The sequence below is a fragment of the Gossypium hirsutum genome, chromosome D06 (genome assembly GCF_007990345.1).
Source record: "Gossypium hirsutum isolate 1008001.06 chromosome D06, Gossypium_hirsutum_v2.1, whole genome shotgun sequence".
NCBI classification, from domain to species: Eukaryota; Viridiplantae; Streptophyta; class Magnoliopsida; order Malvales; family Malvaceae; genus Gossypium; species Gossypium hirsutum.
Window position 1 is genome coordinate 62,022,137 of NC_053442.1, and position 27,236 is coordinate 62,049,372.

Sequence of the window (27,236 nt, forward strand, 5' to 3'; positions counted from 1 at the left end):
TGGGAAGGGAATAAAAGTTTTAGGGGAAAAGTGGGAGGGAGTAAAAATTTTGGGGGAAAATAAAAGGTTTTGAGGGTTTTTGGGAGTAAAATTTTGAGAAAAAATAAATGGGAGAGTAAAATTTTGGTGGGAAATGGATTTTGAGTAGATTGGGGGGTTGAGAGGGGAGGAGGGTAAAAGTTTTGGCGGGGAAAGTGGGAATGAGTAAAAGTTTTGAGGGAAAAGTAAAAAGGTTTGAGAGTTTGGGGTAAAAATGTAAAATATTATAGTTTGATATTCGAATTATTCGAGTTATTCGAATTCGAAAACTCAACTCGATTCGAACTTGAAATTCGAAAAAAAAATTCGAGTTGATTCGAATAACTTGATTAACTCGAATAACTCGATTCGTTTAACTAGAAATTCGAATTTTTTTTATTTTTTCGAGTCGAATCGAGTTTTGCTCACCCCTACGTCCAGCTGTTTGAAATGACTGGGCATTTATTTTTTCTTTTTGCTTTGTCTTTTCATTTTTTCGTTTTTTTCTTTAAGTTCATTTTTATTGGGCAAACTACGTAGCCCAAGTTTTGTTTTATTTTTGCAGACAGTAGGAACTAGCCCAAACATATTGGGTATCATTTTGTTTTTTGATTATTTATTTATATAGCCCAGTTATATTATTCAAAAAAAAAAATTTTAGAGAGATTAATTTTCTCATATTTGAAATTGAGAACAACTGAAAAAGGTATTTTTATCAAATATTAAACACTTTTTTTAGAAATACGTACCAATAAAATAATATCATTAAATTAAAAAAATAAAATATTGTTATACATTCAGCTATATCTAATATTTTTCTCTAATTTAATTCAACTTTAATTAAATTACTTAAAATAATTATTTTTAAATTATAAACCAACATCTTTTATTCTTTTACAAATTTTAATCATTTTTTTTCCATAAGTTAATATTTGTTATTTTTGTGCAATCAATTTTTTTTTTAAAAAAAAGTAATTTTTGTGTAATTTTTCCCATGTCATCGACACGTAATTTTGGCAATTATTTTACTTTGAACATTGAACTCGAACCTTGAATCTTAAACTTTCAACCTTAAACCCCAAACTCTAAAATTTAGGGTTTGGAGTTTATGTTCCAAGATTCGAGATTACAAGTTACGAGTTCGAAGATCAGGGTTTAAGGGTTTGGGATTACGTGTTTGAGTTTAAGGGTTGGGATTCTAAGTCTTAGATTTAAGGTTCAAGATTCTAGATTTAGGCTTTAGGGTAAAAAAATTACTAAAATTATGTGTAACGACATGGAAAAAAATTATTGAAATGTTATTAAATAATTGGAAAGGAACCATAAATAATATAACGGGGATGGTGCATAAAATAATTTCTCTATGGATGGTTTTTAAAATTTGATGATGTGATAAAATTTTATTGGTAAAATTTTTAAGATCCTAAAAGTTAACTAATATCATACCATTTTTGGGCAAGAACTGAACTAGAAAGCTTTTGCGACATCCTAAAAGTCAACGTTTTAGTCCCTCTCAACTAACGAGATGCTTTTGCAACATGTAATTAATGAAAATTGGAATATAAGCAGTAGTTGATGAATAGAAATCCCCTGCCCCCAAATTGTTTCTTAATTTTATTACATTCTTAACCCATTTGTTTGATATTAGGAGTCCAACGAGGGATTGAGCACTGCTCCAACAAAGAACACAACTCCAGATATCTCTTCCTTGATCATGAACATGAAAGGATGATCCGCTACAAAGCTTGGATTTGGATACACCGACTGCTGCTGCTGTTCGATTATAACTGCAGTGCTAGCAGCAGCTTCGGTTCCTTCCTCGTTCACTTCAATGAAACATTTGTGAAACATCTTCCTCACAAATAGAGGTTCAGTAACCGAATCTACCATTTCAGTAATCTCTGCTTTTCTTCTATTAAAAGGTAGGTCTAGTCCCATTTTGATCATCGCCTCCGATGCTTCAAACTCGAACTCGAACTTGAATCTCGGAACCCAGAAGTCGGAAATTTTCCGGTTGACGAGATCGAATCGCTTGTTGAAGTATTCAGGGTTGGACTTGAACACTTGTAGCAAGTTCTTCAAGCCATCTTTTGCATCTGGTAGAAAGAAATGCATGGCGAATTTTCTAGTGGGTTGACTAGTTTTGTAAGGGAGTTTGAGGATTTTAAAATCCTCAAACTCGTTGTAAAGATAACGCTCAAATCTATTGCTAGTCATGAAAGGAACATGAACTTTTTCACCATCTAAGAGGTGAAAGACCCTTTGTTTAGTTTTTGATGTATCAAATAGTTGAGCCCATGTTCCTTTGAAGTAAAGTGCATTTGCAAGTATCAAAGCTGTATATTCATTTATAACCTTCAAGGCCTCAGCTGTGAGAAGGTTCCTGATGAGCCCTCTTGTTGCAGTCTCGGCCCACGCATTTACTTCAGCTACAACCTGTTCAGCCTTCATTGTCAAAGTATCAAATTAATAAACGATAATTAATGTGAATATACATAAAATATAAGAAAAACAAAAGGAAATTTTACTTTATTGGCAAAGTCAACTTCTTTGGCAATGGCATGGTAGACACCTTCTACAATCTCTTGGAAAGAAGGTTTCAGCTTTAAGCTTTGAGCAACCCAAGCCGCATTAACAAAGGACAAGTCTGGTTCACCAATGGAAACCCCATTGCTTTCATTGAATGGTGATGCCAGATCAACCATTTGGGAAGCTAGTGAATTGATATCTTCCAGGCTTTTGGATCCTAAACAGTGGAATAGCTGCTCCAAAGTACGTCCCTTCGATCCAACTGCAATCAAGCTCAACAAAAGATGGAATGAAAATGGTGAGATCACTGTGTTTGATCGATTTTCAACACCCTTTTCTTGAAGAATGTTATTAGCCAACAGCAGACAGAAATAGGTGTTGAAACTACTGCTTTCTGCCTCTATTGGAACCTCCATTGCTGTCCGCTTAAGCTCATGAAATTTGTCTTGTTTATATAGAAAGAATTGAAGGGTGGTTGCTTAGTTTGCAAGCAATATTTTGGGTTAGCTGGCTGTTGACTTGTTCATAATGTTTATGCATAGTTAAATACCAGAGGTATTACTTAGACTTTACGAGGAAATTATTTGTTTTTGTGAGATAGCCAGTTGGAAGTTATACGAACCTGAAAACTAAGAATAATTACAATCGTATATAGTGTTCTTCCACTTACTAAGAGAAGCCCTTTTAGCATATGATAATTTTAATTCTTTATTACTTAAATTTATTTTAAATATATAATATTGTATATTTAAATTTTTATGAGTTATATTTAAATTTTTAAAATATAGTTTATATATTCAAATTAAATTTTATAAATAATTAATATTAATTATTTAAAAAATATTTACATTTTATATTTTATATTTCATATATTAAAATATTAACAACAAATTATGATATATTATGTTTTATATTCTTACTAAAATATCATAATATTAACTAATTTGAACATTAGTTAAATGCATACTTGTTACTTTCTAACATCATGTCTAAAATGCATATTTTATTTCTCAAAAGTACTTTTTGACAGCAATACTGAATACTTAAATTTTAAACCAAAATTTTTAAAAATACTTCCCAAAGTCCATTTTCCACGACACTTTTTAAAAACACTTCTCAAAAGCAATATTAAACTAGCCCTGTTAAGAATTGGTGGTTTGATCAGTTGGATTATTTGTCTGATTTTGCAAAATTTTAATAATAAACTTAATGTTTTTTATTTATATTTATTTATACAAATATTTTTTGAGTTTTTTTGTAATAGTAAAATGTATTAAATCTTTCAAAATTGTTGTATAAAAATATGCTTTTTATAACATGCTCAAATAAAAGTTATCAAGTTTTAATTCTTCGATATCTTTTCAAGTAGTATTTGATTTAATTTTCATTTACTCTTTCAACGTTTATTGGAAAATTTTAAAAAAAATTGATTTTTTTATATGAATAATCAAAAGTTAATCTTAATTATTTATTTTTTTAAAAATATTTTAAAAAATTATGTATAATAATAGAATTAGAGAATGATAGAAAATCAGTGAATGCACTCATTTCTAAATTATATACGAAAAATTTAACTGCAATGATTCTTTCACCTAGTTATATTAATTAGAATAACTAAATTGAAAAAAGAATTAAAGTGACCAAAACAGGACAAATTTTATTTTAAAGTGACTGTTTTATGTTGTTTAGATTTTGATTCACTATTCGTGACGCTAAAAAATTGTTTTACAAAAAAAAAATTGAACAATGGAATGCGAACAAAAAAAGTCATACAGTAATGGTTTTAACAAAAACCTTTTGAATAATTAAGTGACTTAAATGAAAACTTTAAAATAATTCAATAATCATTTTATAACTTTTTAAAGTTGAATGATCTAAACTCACTAATAATTTAATAAATTTCAACCTGCTTCTCCTAAAAAATGATTTATTTATAATAATAGAAAATCATGGGTAATTTCTATACCTATTATTATCAAATGATTAAGTTATCCTCTAGACACAATGTATATATTATCCAGGTTGCTCTCGTGGTCAATATTTTTAGAATTGGATCAAATTAATCACCAATTCTTGATTTCATCAAATCTATCAATACAATTCATATATATATATATATATATATCAAAAGCATGTCTGAGGAAATGCATTCAATAAAATCATATAGCAATACAATGCCAACTATTGTTTAAAGGTGTGATTTTTTATTATATTAAGGTTCGGTACCAATTATTTTAGCATATTATTATTTCTTATTTCAACCCCACATCCTTGTTTGAATATATATATATATATAATACAATAAAAACAAATAAATCAATAAATTTTAAGTATGAGAACAAAAACTTAACTGGCAAATAATTTAAATTGGCAAAAGTTAAATACCATGTATTTTGATACTGTTAGTCAGGTTCTCTTATTTTGATCTCTCGTCTAGTCATATCTGACGGTCTTAAACGACTCATATTCGAATATGAATATAAGAATACAATTCACATAACTTAGGAACACGATGGATGAAACATATTCATATCCAATATATCGAATATTCGTCACTCACTCCCTAATACAAAGCTACTAACATTTAACATAGGATTACATAGAGAGAGTTGCATGATTATACAAAGATAAGCAAAGATCCCTCACGTCTCCGATGAAAGGATACGATAACCCGACGACTCTCTATATACATGAAAATCTACTTGCTCTCAGAATACAAATGCTTAAAGCCACTAGCTATCCCCTCTAAATCACACCCTTACTAAACCGAGAATATAACCTCACCAAGCACAACTCCATTTGGAAGATAACGATTGTCACCGGTCCCAACATCAAACAGCCCGGATTCTCATGTTGCCAGCTTTCAACTCTCATGTTAAACAATGCCGGAATTCGTCTCGTTCGCCTCTTCCATTTGGCTAAGCTTTTCTCCTGCTAGCATCAAACCTCAAAAGCACATTTTTCTACTTATTCTATGTTAACATCTTTATTGTTCAGACAAACTAATTCCAGGATTGAAACTAACCGGTCCTATTTAAGAGATTATCTTCAACGAGCTCAAGATAAGTATTGTATCTTCAGGACGAGCTTCTGCGTTTATCCAATCCGATCCAATTTCTTCAAAGTTAGGAAAACATTAGAAAAACATTTTCCTCAATTCAATCCAAACAAAACTCCTAGATATGTTGCTATAAACAGTTTAGATATTAAGAATGGGTATGCAGTCATCAAAGTATTAGCAAGAATGAAAGCCTAAAGATTTTTCTTATAAAAAATTGCCAACTTAATATGTCAAGTTTCTGAGCTGAACAATGTCAGGCAACAATAGACACTAGCTTTTCTCAAGTATTTTATCAAACAGTTTCTATGCGCAATCGGGCTTCAAGCCAACTTGGCCGCAAAATAATGTCTGCCTCACGCTTCCACAAGTATCGCTCCCAGGTGACACAACACATTCCCAGGTTGATACAGATGCAGCAGAGCCACCCGAGACAGATTCACTGTTTATCACCTATTCAAACTAATAAATATATTACATTTTTAGAGCAATAAAAACAAACTTTTTAGAGCAATAAAGAAGAAGCTAAGAACTTCGAAAAAAAAAAGGTACCTTTGACACAACACATTTCTTCTGCTGTTAAAATCGTGGTTTAGGTTGCTAATAAAGAAAAAAAAACTAAAAAAATTGTACCTTTGACATTTTTAGAGTAATGAAATAAGTTATATGGCTGGCAATTTAAATAGGATGCTGGAAGCCATTAACCAGAAAACCAAATTTTATGCTTTATGCTCTCTACTCTCAAATCAACTGTAGAAAAGTATTATCTGACACTTTAGCACAACTATCTAACCCTTGATCGTGTTCTTGCTGGTGCTTCAAGAGCTGGCCTAGAGGGACTAGTTGGTGCAGCCGGCAAGATTCAAATATCAGAAACAATTTATTTATAACCGTAGTGAAATCTTGAAACCAAAGAAAGAAAGAGAGATAAAGGAGAAGATATGGTTCATTGCAGTCCATGATTATCCAGTAGATGAGAGATTTGACCATTACTCTTGGAGGCTTGTCTTTAGAAGAAATCTTCGATTGGGAAGAGATGCTTAATGATCTTAGACACATCATCTCCATTCACGAGCTGGTCTCCTAGAGAGCCGATAAAATCATTTGGCAGCTTGATGACTAAAGCAATTTTGTAAGGAATCATCTTGGTGGTCAAATCTTGGTGGTCTAATCATTTTGGACTGCCTCGGATGTTAGTTGGGTAAAGTATAACCCGGACTCGTTTTGCAATGGCTACCTTGCAAGACTCATCTGAAGCAGCTTCTCCGCTTGATCTGGGAACAAAGTTATAAACAGATATGCGCCTGCGCCGTTTCATGAGGTTAGATTAAAAGAGAAAAAGGACTTCAGCGGAAGTTTTTTATGGATATTGAATCACATACAAATCTGTGCAGTTCCAAGCACGGCTGAATTCTTGCCTTGAATTGTGACCAAACCAGCTTTGCCAGCATCTTGCAACTTAGTTGTACCTACAGAATCAAACGTACCTGCAAAAACAAGAACTATTTCATGCTTTGCTCCCTGCATACATCACAACCCGGTCATTACAACAGCAAGCAGTTGATGTTTAACCTGGTTTTACAGTTTGAAGCCCTGATGTTATACATGCTATATTCTGAAAACCAGCTTGCTCCAATTTATTGGCTGCAGAAGTCCATCTTTTCATTAAGCATGTGGGACACCCATGTCCGATGCCTACTCAACAGAGCAAAACAGACTGAACCCATAAAACCACTTTTAAGTTGCAATATTAAGTGAGCATAATCCATGAAGCTAATTGTACAAATGCAAAGTAAACAGAGAAGGAACCCGACCTCCAAAATTGCACAAGAAAAATCAGGATAAAATGAGTGAACCATTTGTCGATTTTCCCATCATGCTAATAATTGATGTCGTATGCTGGTTTCTATAATAAAGGGTTGTATTTAATGAAGTAATAATCCACATGTAGATCAAGTTACAAACCTGCATCTGATGACCATGCAATTCCGATTCATTTAACAGTAGAGCACTTTGAACAGCATCAACTTCAACAGATTCAACATAGGAAAATCCTTTAGGTTGACCAAACTTGTCTGTCAAAATTGTTACCCTGAGCAGAAGATTGGAATTGCTGGTGAACTTCCTCAGGTGTACATGCATAGTCTACCTGATGTTACAAAGACATATAAACAAATAGAGAGTAAGAAAGATGTACAAAACATTGAGATCATTTATTAATTGTACACCTAAACAGTCTACAAGGTACCTAAACAAGCCAAACAAAGCAAATGCCAAACAGTCGTATATTTCTAACCAATGCCAAGTTATGAGAAGCAGCCTGGCCATCATTCAACAGCTGGACAGCTTGGGAACTGTCACATTCCACCACTAGCATGAAAAATGCCCCACAATTCCGCTTCCAGCACCTTACCAACGTAAATAAAATCTGGAATGGACTTCCGCCTTTTTCAGTTTGGGTTGCGGAACTCATAATTCAAACATACACAATAATCCTTCATTGAAAGAAATAAATAGTAAATGTTTAATTTAATTATCAAAGTTAGAGAAGATATTGTGTTTCTCAATTTAAAACGGAAATGAATCCAAAAATTGTTCAAAAATATACCTAATTTAAATATTAAAAAACAGAGGAGAAAAATCATGTTTCACTTCCTAATTTAAATATCAAATTTTATAATATTAATGTTTTAGATAAATTTATCGTTTAATAAAAAACATTAATGTGGTAGAGGATTTGATTCCCCTTTAGACTACACTTCGTGATTAACCGTTTATCATTTTAGAGAACACTTGCGATTAAAGGATTAATCATTATTATGTCACTCACGGTGAATATCTTAATTTCTTTAATTATTTTAAATAAATTTTAAAATAATTAGTTTTTCAAAACTAATTTGAAGTACAGTTAATATTGGATTAATAAATATGGTTTTGAATGTATACTTGAAAATTTTGAAAAGAGTTTTTGGAATATTCCGAAATTTAAATATTTTAAACAATTATATTTTTATTTTTATTTTACTATTTTTCAATTTCGTGCATCATGATAAGATTGAATTAATTTTTTTAATATATATTATTTAACCAAACCAAATGAGTTGGTTGGATTGACCAAATCAAGAATTAGCGGTTTAACAAATTGGATCATTGGTCCAATTTTACAAAATTTGATGGCATCTATTCTTTGTATTATGACATCTATCTCGCCCTCACTTGAATTAAATTTTTTTAATAATAAACTTAATATTTTTTATTTAGATTTATTTATAAAAATATATATTTGAATTTTTTTTAATAGTCAAATGGATTAAATCTCTCAAAATTTTCATATAAGAATATTTTTTTAATAAAATGTTCAAATAAAAGTTATTGAATTTTAACTTTTGTTATATTATTGAAGTATTATTTTATTTAATTATCATTTACTCTTTCCACATTTATTGGACAATCAAAAGTTTAATTTTTTAAAATATTTTATCTATTAACTGCCAACAATTTTTTTAAGAAAATAGAACAATTGCGAAAATTATATATAATAATAGAAATAGAAAAATGAGTGAATGGACCCATTTCTATGCTATACATTATCCAGGCTGCTCTTCTCATTGTTTTTGGTAAAAGTCGCTTGTCACAGAGGTTGATGATGATGATGGAGGAAATATAATTTCCAATTTTAACTGTAGTAGAGTTTTGAAAATTAAAAAAAAATGTCATGTGAACAAATCATTGGAAGGAAATGGAAATTTTAGCTGAAATGATTATTTTACATAATTATTTTAATTAGAGTGATTAAATAGAGGAAAAAAGTTTAGAGTGACCAAAATGTTGTTTGAATTTTTATTAATTAACTCGTGACATTTAGAATTGTTTCATAAAAAAATTGAACAATGGAAGAGAAGGGCAAGGAAAGTTTTCACGATGCGAACAAAGAAGCTGTAATAATTAAGTGACTTAAATAAAAAATTTAAAATAATTCAAGGATCATTTTATAAATTTTTGAAATTGAATGACTAAAACGTAAATTTATTAATAGTTTAATAACTTGTTGTTTTAAAAAATGGTTTTTATTGATCTTAATTGACCATTTAATTTTTTAAATATTTAATCCATTAACTACCAAACATATTTTCTAGAAAAATAAAACAACCATAAAAAACTATATATAATAATAGAAATAGACAATGACTTTTGGAGTTAAAAGGAAAAAAAATCTAAGCCTTGATGGTGTTGTTGCTGATGCTTCAAGAGCCAGCCTAGAGGAGCTAGCTGGTGCAGCCCGCAAGATTCAAATATCAGAAACAATTAACTTATATCCATAAACACCAAAGAAATAAAGACAGATAGAAAGAGAACATATAGTTCAAAAACCATGCAGGGAAAATAAATATCAGAGTTTTAACTAACTATCATACTTTAAATAGATAAGCTAAATAATCTCAAACCTACGTTATAAAATAAAGAAATAATTAATAATTACAAACATAAATATAAACGATTAAGAAAAACTCTGTTGAAACATTTAAATAAAAGTAAAATAAACTACTAATTTAGTATTCCTTCGATGTGATTTCGAGTTTTAATTTTCTGTGCTACTTGAAAGGAAAAGAAAGAGAGAATGAACTTATAACGACTTAGTATGAGACTAATCTTAAATCATTATACATAATTATTCTAAAGTATTTAATTCATAGCATAATAGCATATTACGCATTATGCAATCATCATTCAATAAATTAATGCATGTACAATTATATTCATGGGTAGACGGACGTATGGGTAGTGGTGCTAGAGGTCACCGGTGTAGTTGTGGAGGTGGTGAGCGACACTTAGCGCTAGGGGTTTTCTTTTTTATGAAATAGGAACTGATAAGGAAGGGAATTAGGGATTGGGATTGGGATTGGGATAGGGAAGGGGAAGGGGAAGGGGAATGACCGAATAAAGGATTGGGTCTGGGAGGGAATAGGGTAGAAAAATTTTGACTCAAGTTCGACCTATTTTTTAAACGGACCTTATTTTTAAGTCTAAATTTATGTCTTGGACCTATATTTTTTAAGAATAAGACGTGCTTTCTTTTAATTACCAAAATTAACATTTTTTTGTGCTTACAATTAATCAAAGCAAAATACTTTTTAATTAGCAAAAGTAAAATTCTTTGTATTTAAATTCTTTGTACTCCTCCTTTTAATTAGCAAAAACAAAGCATCTCCTTTACCTCGATTGATGGGTGAATTATATATATAAGAATATATAAATAACAATAATTTCGAGTGGAACATGCAAGTATAATAGTTTCTTATGGTTTTCGACTATTATCCATGTATTCATAGCATGATTAAGTAATCTTAAATCCGTAAAGAACCAAAATAGTTACCTAATTTGTAAGTAAAAGAAAAGAACAATTTTTACTTTAATAAAGAAAGCAAAATATTATTCTTGTAGAAATGCTTTACTTTGTTTGGATTTTTTTATAACATATAAACTTTATTTTGTATTTAATTGTCTTTTCTTTTAAGAAATTTTTTGAGTGTATGATGTATTAAATTTTTTTTAACTATGATGTAAAAATTAAGGGTAAATGATCTTTAAAAGTCCCTGAATTTTTTCAAAAAATAATTAAGTCCTTATACCTCTTTTTTTTTCGATTGAGCTATTGAACGTATTTTAATTTATTAAATTATTTAACCGTTAAAGTTAGCAGTCAATTGTTGAAGAGAAACAATAACTATTTTTAAGGGTTGCTTTTGCCACATGGCACACCAAGATTGCGCTATGCAACGAAATATGATATTTTATATTAAAAATAATATACAAATAATACAAATATATACAAATTTAAAATGTTATAAATTTATAAAAACATATAAAAATACAAAAACATATAAAAACATATTATAAATGAATATATAAACTAGAAAAATTATTAAAAATTGCAAAAAAAAGCATTAATAATTATTAAAATAACAAAAAGTATGACATTAATCATTATTAAAATTACAAAAAAATAAAAATTGTAAAATTATGAAAAAAAATTTAAAATATAGAAAATTATTAAAATTGTTAATAAAATTTAAAAACTATTATAAAAAGCATAAATTTGTTAATAAAATATTTAAAATAATTAAGTTATTATTATAAATAATGACTTTTTTTTACTATTTTTCAAGTTCGTTTTATTGTTCATGTTCTGGGTTCGTGATTGCCTCTCTTAATAATGTCACCTTCAATGTTCAAACCTACATCCAATACTTATTGGTATGATATACTTCAACTACAAATTGTAATTCTATACTAAATAAATTATTTATTTTAAGAAACATATTTGGATTTGAATGATCCAATTTACATTTTTAAAAATTTATTTTTAATTTTTTAACTTACCAGATTCATATATTAATCATATTTGGATAATTATTATTTTGGATTCAAATAGTAATATTTAGATTTAATTCATTAATTAAGAAATTATGCAATTTCATATTAGAATTTTATTACAAAAATGGCATATATGTGATCTATTATCATCTTTATTAAAATCATATGGCGGTAATAATGTCTCTTAATTCTTCATTTCTTACTCTTTAATATCATTCATATGCATAAAATCTATTCAAGTTTTGCAGTCTTCCCTTTTAATTACCAAAACTAAAATTCTTTGTGCTTACAATTAAGCAAACCACAATACTTTAATTTTTTTTATTTTTAGAAGTGATAATCTTTGGATACTTGAGAAAAAGAAAACGAATCGAATCTCACACTACCAAATCTCGCTTTATCCAAATTATTATATTTACTCAATTATTAATTGCATCCCACTTTTCATTTTTCTCTTTTTTATTAAAATTGAGAAATAATAGTGTTAAACCACAACTCTTCAAACTACCATTTCTCAATCATTCCTCTACTTCAAAATTATCCCTCCTTTTATTCATCTCCTTTATTCATTCCTATTATTTCCTTCATTTCTCACAAACACATTAATCAATGGAGAGGGAGAATGAGAATGAGAGACGCCACAAGTTGGTGCAACAAATTCAGCATCCTCTTCATGAGGAACATCCCTTGGTGTTAGTGGCAGAGCAACGCAATGAAGGTCTCAAAGCTTACTGTGGTGGATGTGGAAAACTGCTTTCAGCTCCATACTTCACTTGTATTCATTGCAATTATCACCTTCACAAGTAATGTGTAGAAGCACTCCTTTCACTTCTTAATCATCCTTTCCATCCCGATGCTCATACTATGGTCTTTTTCATCAACAAAGACCATATCCTAGTGATGATAAGGTATATGTTTGTGCATTATGCAAGGAAAAACCTAACACATTTTTTTATGAATGTCATTAATTTTTGTTATTTTTCCCTTGACATCAAATGTGCTCATTTATCTTCTTCATATAAGTTTAACCAACAGTCCAAAACCACATCCACAAACATCCATTTACCTTCATAGAAAATCCCATGTCCATAGATGTACTCAAAAACTTAAATTGCCTCTACCGTAACAATATCTAGAGTATTCTCACCTAACAATATTTAATGTTATATACAAGTGGGTGTTTCTAGATCTTCTAAAACCTTTTACCCTATTCCACAAGGGTCCAGCCCTTTCTGTAACCTTTCAAAATGTTTCGGGCCTTCTAGACTTCTCCAACGAGTACTAGAAGTGTCTGCCACAATCTGGGACATTCTAAACTCTTCCATCTCAGTTTTGCATCCTTCTAGGCATGATGTGCCTCGAGCGGTTCACTTTGTACCATGGAGTTTGCTACTTTTTGGTGGACGGTGACCATTACAGGTGGTTTGCCATTCTCTCTTCTCTTGTATGACCTTTTTTTTTTGTCAATAAGACCTTAACTTAATGGTAAGGTTGAGGCCTTAATAACTTTGAGATTTATATTCGATTCTCGTCTTGTATAAATTTGTAGGTTGTCCTCCATTTTTATTTTGACTAGTTAGTTAATTAGAGTTAAATTAATTATTGAGAATTCTATAACGAACTGCTTAATTTATTTCTATTCCTGTAAATATCTAATGTAAATGTGTATTTATAAATGTGTATCTGCTTTGGTGGTTAAGTGTTTTGGGTGTGTGTATGAGGTCTTGGGTTCATGTCTCTTTATTCTCAAATTTTGTTATTTCAGATCCAAGGCTTACCCTTGTTGAGTGGGCTTATATAAATTGTCTGTTAATTTATATCAGAGTGAGCTTACTAGTTCAAGTGGTAAGGAGTTAAGGTATTTAAGGTCTTGTGTTTGAATCTCTATGTGTGCAAAGGTGTTAATTTTTGCTTCATTGATTGATATAGTTTTGGTAAGCTAAAATTCCGAGGTGGTTGGGAGTTAGTGGGTTAGTAGGAGAAAAATAGGGGATGTGTTATCAATTATCTGGTATTATTTTTTTAGAATTTTTCTCTCTCTTCTAGAAAAGAAATTCTGACATTCTTTTCTTCTCCTTTTGGGTTCTCTATCAATTTTCTTTGTTCTTTCCTATTTTGTCACATCTCTTTTGCATAATTCATCATGTCTCCATATTTCAGTGTTCTTTATGCATTTCTGGTAAGTATGGCAAGTGTGGTTATTATTTTGGGTTAGTGAATCGTTGATTAATGGGGTTCGTTTTGTGTTTAGGAGAAGATTAAGGGGCTGGGGGTTTCCAATCGATGCTTTAGTTAGGTGAAATCACCGTTGTTCATTCGAAGGTAAGAGTTTTTGTGGATTAGAGGATTATCTATTTTGAGGTAGTTCAGTTTGTTATCGATTTGAGCGGCTAATTCGGTGATTTATTGGTCAATTTTAGGTGCTAGTGGTCTCAGGAGTGTTTTCGCACCAGAACCGAACCAGGTGTGTACTCCTAACTTAAAAAATTGAGCTTGAGTTAAAGTCAAAAAAGGTATTCTGTCGATGTCACATGGGCGTGTGGTTGGCCGTGTGTGAGACACGGCCGTGTGTTTAACGAAGATGTAATCGTGCGCAGGACATGGTTGTGTGATGGTGTGAATGTGGCCGTGTGAGCCACATGAGCTAGGCCAAAGTGGGTGTAACACCCCTTACCCGTATTCGACGCTGGAATAGGGTACGAGGCAATACCGAAACATACACTTGTAAACGTATTAAATCGAGTCATAAAATTTCATTAATTATTAAAACTTTCAAATTATTAACATATTTTTATAATTCTTCACAACATAAATAATGCAACATTTCCTGCCAACCACAATCGAGCTTCCGGTAATCATTTCAATACATCTAATAATTGTACATATTACCAATAATAATTCAATTACGATAATAAATCACATATCTATATAACATTCATTACCAAATAGCATTCACTTCAATTAAAATTATACAAAATATAGTTCATACGAACTTAACAGGCTAAATTGCAGAAATACCAAAATTCAGGGACATTTTGAAAAATTTTTATTTTTCTCGAATTTCCACCCAATCTTGATCTAAATTAATATTTCATTCAATTTACTAATTCAAATAATAAAACAATTCACTTCATGCAATTTGGTCACTTTTTGACATTTTTACAAATTTACCCATAAAGTTTCATATTTGTTCAATTTAGTCCCTGAACCTAAAACATGTAAATTGGTCATTTTTAATGAAAACTCATGCTAGTTGAATAATCATATATTTTCCTCCTCCTCCTCTCCACTCCACATCCTTAATGTATATAGCATGCTTATAGGTAACATTATCTATAATTTCATCATTTACTTATATATTCATGGAAAGCTGCCCACTTGATTCATAGTCACTAAATTATTTATATCTTGAACTACAGAACTCCAAATTAATATCTGTTAATTTTATCTGAAACTAGACTCACATATCTTGTTACCATAAAGTTTTCAGAATTTTTGGTTTAGCCAATAAGTACAGTTTATTCTTTAAAGTCATCCCTGTTCTACTGTCTGACAGTTCCGACCCTTCTTCACTAAAAATTATTTATCTCCTCGTACAGAATTCAAATGGTGTTACCGTTTGTTTATATTAAAAATAGACTCATTAAGTATTTAAACATATAAATTTAAGCCTATAATTATTTTTCTCCAATTTGTTATGATTTTCCAAAGTTAGTACAGGGGAATCCTAATTCATTCTGACCTAGTCTCACAAAATTCATTATATCTCATGATTTAAAATTCCATTACATACATAGTTTCTTCTATGAGAAACTAGACTCAATAAGCTTTAATTACATATTTTTCTCATCCTCTAATTCGATTTCCAAGATTTATGGTAATTTTTCAAAATTAACCTACTGCTGCTGTCCAAAACTGTTTTAGTGCAAAATGGTGATTACTAAATTTATAACACCCTTATTCCCTTTCTCTATAGTAATTCCCATCACTTTCTTTTATTTTTCTTCACTAACATATCAAGAACATATAACCTTATATAATAAAACTCTACATTAACATCAATTTCATACTTTTTCAATAACATCAAACTCAAAAATATATTGAAAACTTGATGTTCTTACCTTGCTCTATTGATTTCAATCTTTAGCTTGATTTTCTCTCTCCTCCAGCCTCTATTTCTTGAATCTAACTTGATATTCTAGCTCCCCATAGTCTCCTTATCAATTTTCTCTCTTGGTGGTTATGGAAATTTCTTTGAATTCTAAGTGAAAATGGTGGATTTTCGGTAAAAATGACCAAATTGTAAAGAAAAAAAACATTCTTTCTTTCTTCTTCTTCTCACGTTGGTGCATGGAAGATGATGGGTTGGTCCCCTTTTCATCTTTCTTTCCAAATATATATATACTAAATAAATTAATAATAAAATAATAAAATATCATTTAAAAAAAATCAAATTAAAATATTAATAAACTATTTATTTATTAATATAAAATATCTCCAACATCATCATTATCTTCTAGATTTCTCTCTCTTCTAATTGACCATTTTGCCCTTCATGATCTTTTAAAATTCCATCCTTGAGTCATCACTTAATTTGGTAAAATTATGACTTAGTCCCTCAAACTTATTCACCTTTTTCAATTTGGTCCTAATACAACCATTTTTCTTAGTTTCTAGATCATTCCACCCTTAAAATATTTACACTATTGGTCCTTCAACTTTTTCATATTTACACTTTAACCCCTCAAATTTTGAGTATTTACTCTTGGGTAATAAAACTTTTCTCACTTTTGCAATTTAATCCTTTCTTGAATTAATATGTCATAATATACTTTCCAATGTTGACATAACTCAATTACTCTTTTTATCACTTTATTTCCTTAATTTACCATATTAGGGATATTATCTTACTTTCTTACTATAGAAATTTTCGGAGTATTACAATTTCATAGCTAGTTAACCCTTCTAGCTTCTAGAATTCAAATTCTACATTTTATACAAATAGGTCATTTTCTTAATTAATCACTAATTCGATAAAATTTTTATATCAGTATTTTCATGCAACCTTCTTATCATAATGCAACCCATGTCATAATTTTAAAATAAATTTTTCTCGTCGGATTTGTGGTCCCGAACCACTGTTCCATCTAGACCCAAAATCGGGCTGTTACAGTGGGCATATGAGTCACACGGACATGCCACACAGGGCGTATGGGCCACACATGTGAGGCCAATCTAAGCGTGTTGGCCCATAAGGGCATATAGGCCTATAATCCTAACATTTTTCCTAAGATTGCACGAGTCGTTTCGATCGATTGTGGGCCTAACGTAGGGTCGGTAAGGGCTAACCAAACCTTAGATTATGTGATTTGATATTCTGATAGTTTGCTCTGAGTAGGACATTGTAATACATGTTTGATTATTCTACTATATATATCTGACATCTGTATGCAAGCATGTTAAGTATGATATTTCTTTATCTGTAATCTATAATTATGTCTGGGGTGGGTATTGTATATGTGGATGAAGTAATTTGCATAGTGACCTTCGCCTATATTCTGGCAGCTTGGTTACATATTATTTGTTATGTGTCGTAAAGACACCATGTGGTGTGTAGGGATCGGTAGGTGTTTTTAATCCCATATTGTGTAATGGGATGGTCGGAGTTGGCGTATAGAGGATGCGGTAAGATTCTGTATATCTGTTCTGCATATTTGATTCTGTTATCTGTATCTGTAAAGGACATAGATTTGAGACTGAATCTGACTGTATCTGTGATTTCTGTATGAACTGTATATCTATTTCTGTTGGGTTACACTGATTTTATGAGAACTCACTTCTGCCTGTATATTTTGTTCAGGTAATCCACGGACTTAGGCGAATCAGTGTGACAGAACCTCACGGTGACAATGAATTCATAAACTGTTTAAGATTGTGGTTTTTTTTAATTGAAGGTTTATTTCTGGGAGTTTTGTTATAATTGGACTCTCCGGACTGTTTGATTAAATTTTAAGATTTTTGTTTTAACATTTTATTTGCGACAGATATTTAAAAATGTGGTTTTTACTAAAACAAAGGTTTTCAAATATATATATATATAAATATATATACGAATGGGATTTCCAAAAAAAAATACGTTTTCTATGACGTCCGCTATGAATTACATTTTGGCAAATAAGTTAATTAAATAACACTTTTGATAATAGATATAAACAAATTTGAGTTATAAAACTAGAACGATTTATCGTAATGACTCAGTTTTCAAAACCCATCTTTGTGACATTTCCGAATTCAATAATAACGTCTAGGCTGGGTCTGAGGTGTTACAGATTCATATAAGTGCTTACTATAACTTAAAATAAAATATTGCTGACTTTTCCTTAACCAAAATACTATTTTTGTTTAAAGTTGAATGTAGGAGTATGAACACATTATTTTAGTGTGCATCTGCCATCAACAATTTTGCTGCATTCTACTTCAACAACATTACAATGGTGGAGGCACCCACTTCATCTACTATTGTTAAACTTGCCCAGCATATTGCAGGCTGGACTGCCCTAGTTTGTTTTCGCAAGTGAGTGACGAACTTACTGACTTATTATGTTATAGTGTACATGGAACAAATTTTATTTTATTTACAATACATGAACTTTTTTCCATGATTTTAACTTTGTTTATTCTTTTGATGCATCATTTTGACAAGCTTATGAGGGATGTCACTCGAAGCTTAGATTCAAACAAAAATAAGTTAACCTAGGGTGGAGTTACAAAATTTTGTTAAAGTGGCGAAATTAAATTGTAACTTTTTCAATAGTAAAAATGTAATTTCATCATTTTAATAGTTTATATCTTTATAATTTTTCAAGGATTAAATCAAATTTTTATTATTTTTAGGAGGTCAAAGTGTAAATTTACCTTTACTAATTTAAAATTTTAAAAATTTTAAAAGATTTAAATGAAAAATTTTCCATTTTAAGGGGAGCTGGACTTCTGCCATTCCCTAACTACACCCTTGAGTTCACCCAGAATCTAACCGCATTCAAACACGAATTTGATATGCATTAGCTCAATTATTTTCCAATAGTATCTTTATAGTATGAATTGATGAGATACAGTATATGAATATAGTAATACCCAGGTACATAAACATGAGCTAGTCTAACAATCAGTGTGCATTGTAATGATTGATTTTTGTTTTAACTATTCAAATGTATTACTTGTAAGTAATTGTACTTGTAATTTCAATTAAAGAAAAAAAACTCTATATTTTTACATAACACATACTCGGACATGGTTATGGGATACAATTATCCAAATGTATCAGAAAATATAGAAAAGTGAAATCAATGTCATTATTTGGACTTAAACAACTATGAATCCATGAAGAACAATTAGGATATAGCTTCTAAAGTAGAACAATGTGTGATGGCCTTTTGCTTGCCATCTTTTCATATAGTACAACAATATGGGTTTAACAATGTGTTGATGGTGCCATCTTTGCATATGTTGTAGCTATATTACTATGTGTTGACCATAATTCTTAACATCATTTACAGGGCCGAGATCAGGTTCAATAGGTGAGAGTTCATTGATCATTGTCAAGGGTTTCATTTGATCCTGGTATGATCATTGTTCAACAATTGTTGTTTACTGAAACAAGAAAGATAGAGTTGTTCACTGGTCATTGGTAAGGTGTAACACCCCTAACCCGTATCTATCGTTGGATTAGGGTTACGAGGCATTACCTAACACAACACAGTCATTTATTACAATTCATGTCTACTAATCATATCTCATATACAAACCATACTTCTTTTCCGTGCAAACCAATTTCACAATACAAATCATACTCTGAAATTTAACCAAGTCATAATCATTTTACTATTCAAATTTTCGAACCAACTAACATACATCTAATCATATTACATTATAAAAAAACACATCCACCAACTAAATCATTTTACTCAAGCCGAATCTTATAACCAAACATTATCATACATATATACCTCGAAACATACTTCCTAAAAGAGCTTATAACATGACTGAATATACATGAAAATTAATATCTCTAACAAGTCATTTGGCATGACAACTTATATACAATTCAAAATTTGCCATAGTCAATACATGCCATATGTCATAATATCAAACTTTCAAAATACCAAAATGACGATTGATAGTGTGACGATAATTCTTGACGATCCCCGAGCTTGAGCTAGCTTAATATCTATAATACAATGTAAGGATGCACAAAGTAAGCTTTGGAAGCTTAGTAAGCCATAAGCAAATAAATCATCTCAATGATATTTATAATTCAATTCAACTAGGTCAAATTTAAATAAATCTCAAACACATATACATTTAACTATCTCATATAAATTCATATTATCACATTAAGTACTAAACTTACCTTAGTATTTCATGAAAATATAAACTTCACACATACCTGAACCATTTAGCTCAAGTTCACATTCGGAATTGTTAAGAACACACGAAAATCATATAAAACTCGTGCAATGACATATCCCTGATATGGTCTTACATGCTAAAGCATATCGATGCCACTGTCCCAGACAGGGTCTTATACAAATCATATATGATGCCAATGTCCCAGACATGGTTTTACACGTTTTTCTCACTTCAATGCCAATATCTCAGACATGGTCTTACACGAAATTACACCTCAGAAGTCCTAATATCATGACATAAGTATCCTATACGTTTCCTAAGATTCATTCGGAGCTTTCTACTTCGTAATTAAGAGTTATATTACTTTAAAAAAATGAAATGATAAATTTTTAACAAATTTTAAAATAATTAGGCTTCAAAACATAAAGTTTACATTATATTACTTTTCTTATTATTTTAAGAGTTATAGAATAATAATTTTAAGTATGGTTAATATTGGAATAATAAATATGGTTTTGAGTGTTTTCTAAAATTTATAAAGTAGTTACATATTTTCTTAGAAAACTTTATGAATTTTTGGATTAATAATTTATTTGTTTTCAAGTTTGTTTTATTGTTTATGTTCTGAGTTCATGATTATTCTCCCAATAATGTCATTTTCAAAATCTAAATTTATGTTATTCGCTTAAGAGTGCAATGTATCTTATCATTGTAATCCATTCTTGTTAGTATGACTTACTTAAACTACTAATTATAATTGTATGCTAAAAAATATTAATTTTAAGAAGTTTGATTAGACTCCATGACATCATAGGGAAATTATAGATTCCAATAATATTTGAATTTAGATCTTTTAATTACTGGTCATAGCAAATTTAAAGTAGATTAGGGATGTGATTAGAGGGTTAACAGGAGCAGCTGCCCTCGCTAAAATGTAAAACTCTTCATTTAGGCTCGATAAAATTTTTAAAATTTTAAATAAGTAAATCTGTACTTTGACCCTTTAAAAATAATAAAAATTTGATTTTATTTTTTAAAAATTATAAAAATATATAGTATTAAAATTGTGTTATTAACCATTAAAATTTTGATTTGTTGAACCATTTAATTGTTAAGTTAACGCTCTACTGTTGAAAGTGTAATGATAGCTATTTTTAGAGGTTTAACCAAGTGGCACATCTGGATTGAGCTAACAAGGAAATCCTTGAGCATGATCGCAAGCGTCAGATTGAGCTCAAGCTCGTGATTTTGGAAGATAAACTCGCTGAACAAGGTTACACTGAATCTGATATTGCTGATAAGCTTGTTGAAGCTAGGAAGGCTCTCCGAAGATGCTCAACAAGAGAAAGACGAAGAAGAAGGAGAAGTTATACCAATCCCTACTCGCCAGCAAAAGTAATTTCTTGTCTTTTATTTTGTTTTTAAATTTAGTGATTATGGATTTTTTGGTTGTTTATTTATTGATTAATTCATGTTATTGAGGTTTTGGTTTTCGGTTACGCAGGCTCACCAAGTGGATTAATATTTGATCTTTTTTTAAATTACTTTGATTAATAATGAATGATTTATGTTCTTTTATTATTTATTGATTCATTCATGTTTTGGTTAGGGTTTCGGATACTCAGACCCACCAAGTTGCTGCAAGGAAGGAGAAGTAGATGGAGACCTTTAGGGCTGCTCTCGGGATTGGAGCATCTAAATCTGCGCTTCCTCCTCTGCCAAATCGTCGAAAGAATATTGATGAGCGTGAACATTCCTTTTTGGATAGAGATCCACCTGTTTCTGTAGCCATGGATGTGGATGATCCTAAGGCAAAAGCAGACAAGAAAAAAGGTCAAGTAGTTGAAGATGAAATTGATGAGTCACGACACCAGAAAAAGAAAAAGGAGCAAAAGAGGTCCAGGCATCATGAGGCATCATGACTCGGATACAGATGATACTGATACAGATAGCAGTTTAGAGCATTCGAAGAAAGCTACTCGCAAGAAGAAGAGTCGTAAGGGTTATGATAGTGGAAGTAGTGATTTTGATGACTATGCCAGTGGCAGGAAGCTAAACAAATCAGCGAAGAAGCATGATAGACGCAGACAATCTGATCGGTCGAAGCTTGGTGCTGCTAGTTTGGATGTTGATGATCGACAGGTGACAATTATATTTAATTTAGATCCTTGTTCCAAGCTTAAATTTTGCCATAGCCTTCTGCGTTTCTGGTGAATGTATCCTGCAGAATGCAATCTAGTGGTGAATATACTAATTTGCATGAATCTTGATAAACAAGTTAATTAGGTAAAGCATTGCACATCATAATGTGCATTCAGGAAATTTTTTTCACCAAGGATGAGATTCTTATATATTAAAGAATAAATTAGAGGATTGCGATATTTTAATTTTCATCAAAATTGATTGACTGGATAGCTGCTTCCATGCAAGATTTTGACCTGAACTTACTGAAAGCTTTGCTGTCATTTAATCACATAGTGTAGATTTATGTTTAATGTTAATACACTGACCTATTGGTTTTTGGAACTCCCTCATGAATCATTCAAGAAGTAAGATTGAAAATCTGTTATTGTTGTTAAATTAAGGGGCATTTTACAAAGCTACCAACCGTCCTCATCCCACTTTTCCTTCTCTTTTTCTCCTTCCCTAACAACGTTGGAGCTTAAAAGTTCATTGAAAAAGTTCCAGCAGAACCAACATGTATATGATTGGAAATGTCTATACTGATCTTAGGTTATAACAGGAAGTACTCTTTTTTACCTGTTTTGTAGCCATTGTGAGGCTATTACTCCCCCTGCATTATGACATTGTGATGAGCTAATTGAGAGCTAATATAGTGGTCTGATAGATGATTGTGAGTTATTACCATATGTATGACGTTTTGTTACCCTGTCATTTGTATTTCAATTATTTAATTTCCTTAAATCTTGCTGGCACAACATCGACATGACTCTAGTGAGGATGACTCTAAAACTGATGGTGGGAGGGGAAAAAATAGAGGTGAAGTTCAAAAGCAAAAGTTTGAGGGTAGTGAATCTGATTCTGATGCTGACAGAGCAAGAGGGCGTAAAAAGGAATTGATTAAGGAAGGTCGTCAAAGGCATGACTCCAGTGAGGGTGACTCTCCAGTGAGGGTGACTCTGATTCTGAAGGTGGGAGGCAAAAGAAGAGAGGTGAAGTTCAAAAACGGAAGATTGAGTCAACTAGGAGCCAGAGGAGAGAGAGGGACATGGGTAGTGAATCTGATTCTGATGCTGACAGAGCAAGAGGTCATAGAAAAGAAATGGTTAAGAAAGGTCGTCATAGGCACAACTCCAGTGAGGACAACTTTGATTCTGATGGTGAGAGGCAAAAGAAGAGAGGTGAAGTTCAAAAGGAAAGATTGAGTTGACTGGGAGCCAGAGGAGAGAGAGGGACATGGTAAGTGAATCTGATTCTGATACTGACAGAGCGAGAGGTCGTAAGAAGGAAATGGTTAAGAAAGGTCGTCGTAGGAATGACTCCAGTGAGGATGACTCTGATTCTGATGTTGAGAGGAAAAAGAAGAGAGGTGAAGTTCAGAAAGGGAAGATCGAGTTGAATGGGAGCCAGAGGAGAGGCAGTGATAGTGACTCGGATTTCGATGTAGACAGAGCAAGAGATCATAAAAAGGAAATAGTAAATAAACGTGGTCATAGGTATGATAAAGGAGATGACAGTGATTCTAATACAAGTGATGTAATGGTAGAAAAGGGTAGGAGAAGAGGTAGAAGACATGATTCTGATGATGAAGATTCCAATTCATCCTATGGCAGGAAAATTGGCAAGGCTACAGAAGCTAGAGAAAGGGTGGGTAGAAGGGGATCGGGCTCTTTGAATGATGATAGTGATGCAAGTTCTAGTGACTCTGACAGCACCGATGTAAAGCGTCAAACCATTGAAAAGAAGAATGATGCTGACAAACACAGAAGAGGACATAGAGGTGATGATGACAGTCATGGTGTTAGAGGTACTCGTCGGTATCAAGAAGAAAAAGACTCTCCATCTTATGCAGCCAAGAATGATGATAGAAGGGGAAGGACCTTAAATGAGGATGATAGATTAGAGAGATTGCAGAAATCAGAGAGCAATAGAGAAATGATGAAAGGCAAGTGGAAGATGATGAAAATCATGACGAGCAGCCAAAATTGAACTCAAGAAGTAGAAACTTAGGAAGTGAATTGGAGCGCAAAAGGGATAATCCAAAGGATGCTAGGCTTGATTCTGAATCAAATGCCAAAGCTTATGGGGAGAATGATGATCAGAATAGGGATGAATATTCTAGGTGGGGGAAAGATGACCGGAATAAGGATGAATATTCTAGGTGGGGGATGGGTGACCGGAATAAGGATGAATACTCTAGATGGGGAAAAGATGATCAGAAGAGGGATGAATATTCTAGGTGGGAGAAAGATGATCTGAAAAGGGATGATTATTCTAGGTCAGTTAGGTCTGGAGGAGAGATAGACTATGATAATGGTAGACAAGATGGCAGACTTCAAAGTAAGATCACCAAACCAGATAGTGGATCTATGAGAGAGGATCAAGATTATGATGACTGGAGAGGTGGACAGAAGCGTGGTAGGGATGAAGAGGAGCCTCAAGGGAGAGAACAAGAAAGAGATGAGATTGACCATAAATATAGAAGTCGTGGAAGGGATGAGGAGGAGCACCATGGAAGTCGTAGGCACAGAAAAGGGGAGGAAGATGATCGAGGGAACAAAGGTCATGTGCGGGATAGACAATTCGATCATTCTGAGAAAATGGCATATAATGATACTCGGTCTAGTGACAGAAGATCGTGTAGAGATGACCGACGTTGATGGTTGTGGCATCATACTGGTGAGTTGTAAAACTTGTTATATTTTACTATCTGTTAGTTTTGAGTTGCATTTGCGATGAAAATCTTTGACAAATTCTGTTTCTTCGTATTGTTGACTCAAGTATATTATCTTTTACTTCTCTTGGCAATTTGAATTTTCTTGCTTATACATTGGTTGTTCCGTTGATGATGAAATAAGGGATTTTCGATTATCTTGATACTTGATGTTCAACAAAAAAGTTATTGATAGGCTATGTTATTCTTTTTTCTTTGTTCACTTATTGATATTAGACATGGGACAATCTTTTTTGGTGCCTTTTGCTTAAAAAGAAGTGCGCTTAAGAACCTAAAGCCTGTGCAAAGGCCTCCCTAAGGGGTTGGGTGGTTCGACTGATGATTAAGGGCTCTGCTGTAGCATGCCTTAACAAAACTTGTCTTGATTCTTTGTTTTCATTTTTGTTTTTGCCTTCCTGATGATACATATTGGGAGCTGACTTTGTTTTATTTTTGCTTTCTTCTTCATCTGTGAAGGCTTCAAGTACAAAATGGAACCACTTCAAATTGTCTCCAGGCTTTTCGAAGGCGGGTGTCCTTTTTTCTGAATGTTGTGGAAATTGAATGTTCTTTTTGTGCGTGTGTTTTGTTTCCCCATCTTCCTTCTCTCATTTCCGTTGGTACTTGGTAAGGGAGTTTTTCATATTGTGACTAATGAATAAGTCATGTGTATGTTTGGAGGAAGTAGTAGTATTTATAATGGCTTTTTTGGTTTTATGTCCAAACTTGTTCTTCTTTAATGTATATTTGGTATTTGTTAGCTGCTATCCCATTAAGCAAGTAGTGAGACCTAGTTTCTTCTTCCCCTCAGTATGGTCCAAAAGGATTAGCTTGAAGCTTTAAAGTGGAAGGTTCTTAGAGGGTCATTCTTGTACCCCTCTTGATATTGTGTTCGGGTATGTGTTGGACATAGTTACTTAGAAGAAAAGGGCGGTGTTTGAAGTGCAAAATAGGCTTGAAGAAAGAAAATATGTAGCTAACAGTTAATGATAGGAAAATCTTGTTATCCTTCTGATTGAGTGGTTGAAATGATTGTGGCATGCATATTTTATATTCATGAATTGAGTGGCTTGCAATGTTGTTTGAACCTGGCCGATTGGATTCGAAACCAGTTTGGCGGTTCATTAGAGGGGTTGGATCGATTGATTTGTTAATCATTATGGATTACTCTCAATAATATTGTCTCCAATGTTTAAATTCACATTTTCACTTAAAGAGTGCAATGCATATTATCACTGCATCCAATAGGGGTGTTTAGACTTCGATTAAAATCTAACTAACCGATCGAACCGATTAAATTCGGTTAGTTGGTTTGTGGCCGAACTTAGTTCGATCGGAGGTTGGTTAATGGTTTTTTGGAATTTTAGTTATTAGTTAATTCGGTTCGAAGTTAGATAATTAATTGAATTAATTAATTTGATTCTGATTCTGATACTGACAGAGCGAGAGGTCGTAAGAAGGAAATGGTTAAGAGAGGTCGTCGTAGGAATGACTCCCGGTGAGGATGACTTTGATTCTGATGTTTATTTTGGACTTTAAAGCAGTTTCATCTTTAAAGATTACAAAAATTATATTGATATGATCTCTTTAAATTTCAAAGCTTACTCTTTAATATATGAAAAATGAAATTAAGTCTTGAAGAATAAGGCATGGTTCCTTTTAGTTACCTAAACTAACATTCTTTGTGCTTAGAGTGAAGCAAAGCACAATTCTTTAATTTTTCCTTTTTAAAAGTCATACTTCAGCATCTCAAATATGTGACTTTCCCATATACCTTACTTGCTACCATTTACTCTATTATGCCTTCTTTTTAATGATTATTGGTATGATACATTTAAACTACTAATTGTAATTCTATACTAAAAAAAGTATTTATTTTGGATTTGAGTGATTCGATTTACATTTTTTTTAAAAATTGTTTTTAATTTCTTAACTTACTAGATTTATATATTA

At 31.7% G+C, this 27,236-nt stretch overlaps 1 protein-coding gene, 2 long non-coding RNA genes and 1 pseudogene across 8 annotated transcripts; 2 read left to right on the forward strand and 2 right to left on the reverse strand.

The window, feature by feature from the left end:
* Positions 1 to 1,519: 1,519 nt before the first annotated feature.
* LOC121218612 (serpin-ZX) lies at positions 1,520 to 2,992 on the reverse strand. Its single transcript, XM_041096094.1, has 2 exons — positions 2,547 to 2,992; positions 1,520 to 2,463 (listed from the first exon to the last, which is right to left on the reverse strand). The coding sequence occupies exons 1-2, from the start codon at positions 2,961 to 2,963 to the stop codon at positions 1,663 to 1,665; spliced, it is 1,218 nt and encodes a 405-aa protein (XP_040952028.1). The 5' UTR covers positions 2,964 to 2,992; the 3' UTR covers positions 1,520 to 1,662.
* Positions 2,993 to 5,060: 2,068 nt separating this feature from the next.
* Positions 5,061 to 7,771, reverse strand: LOC121218613 (uncharacterized). 6 transcript variants are annotated; one of them, XR_005915100.1, is made up of 5 exons: positions 7,571 to 7,771; positions 7,178 to 7,300; positions 6,988 to 7,092; positions 5,573 to 6,909; positions 5,061 to 5,478 (listed from the first exon to the last, which is right to left on the reverse strand). It is a non-coding gene; the product is annotated as an uncharacterized lncRNA (long non-coding RNA). The 6 variants fall into 6 exon arrangements; XR_005915102.1 differs by having other exon boundaries at positions 5,061 to 6,067; positions 6,599 to 6,909; positions 7,571 to 7,769; XR_005915101.1 differs by having other exon boundaries at positions 5,061 to 6,909; positions 7,178 to 7,322; positions 7,420 to 7,768.
* Positions 7,772 to 13,823: 6,052 nt separating this feature from the next.
* LOC121218614 (uncharacterized) lies at positions 13,824 to 18,891 on the forward strand. The gene is made up of 4 exons (XR_005915104.1): positions 13,824 to 14,159; positions 14,232 to 14,302; positions 14,401 to 14,444; positions 17,841 to 18,891. It is a non-coding gene; the product is annotated as an uncharacterized lncRNA (long non-coding RNA).
* A 2,194-nt stretch (positions 18,892 to 21,085) lies between these two features.
* LOC121218435 (DEAD-box ATP-dependent RNA helicase 42-like) lies at positions 21,086 to 26,043 on the forward strand (annotated as a pseudogene).
* Positions 26,044 to 27,236: the final 1,193 nt, after the last annotated feature.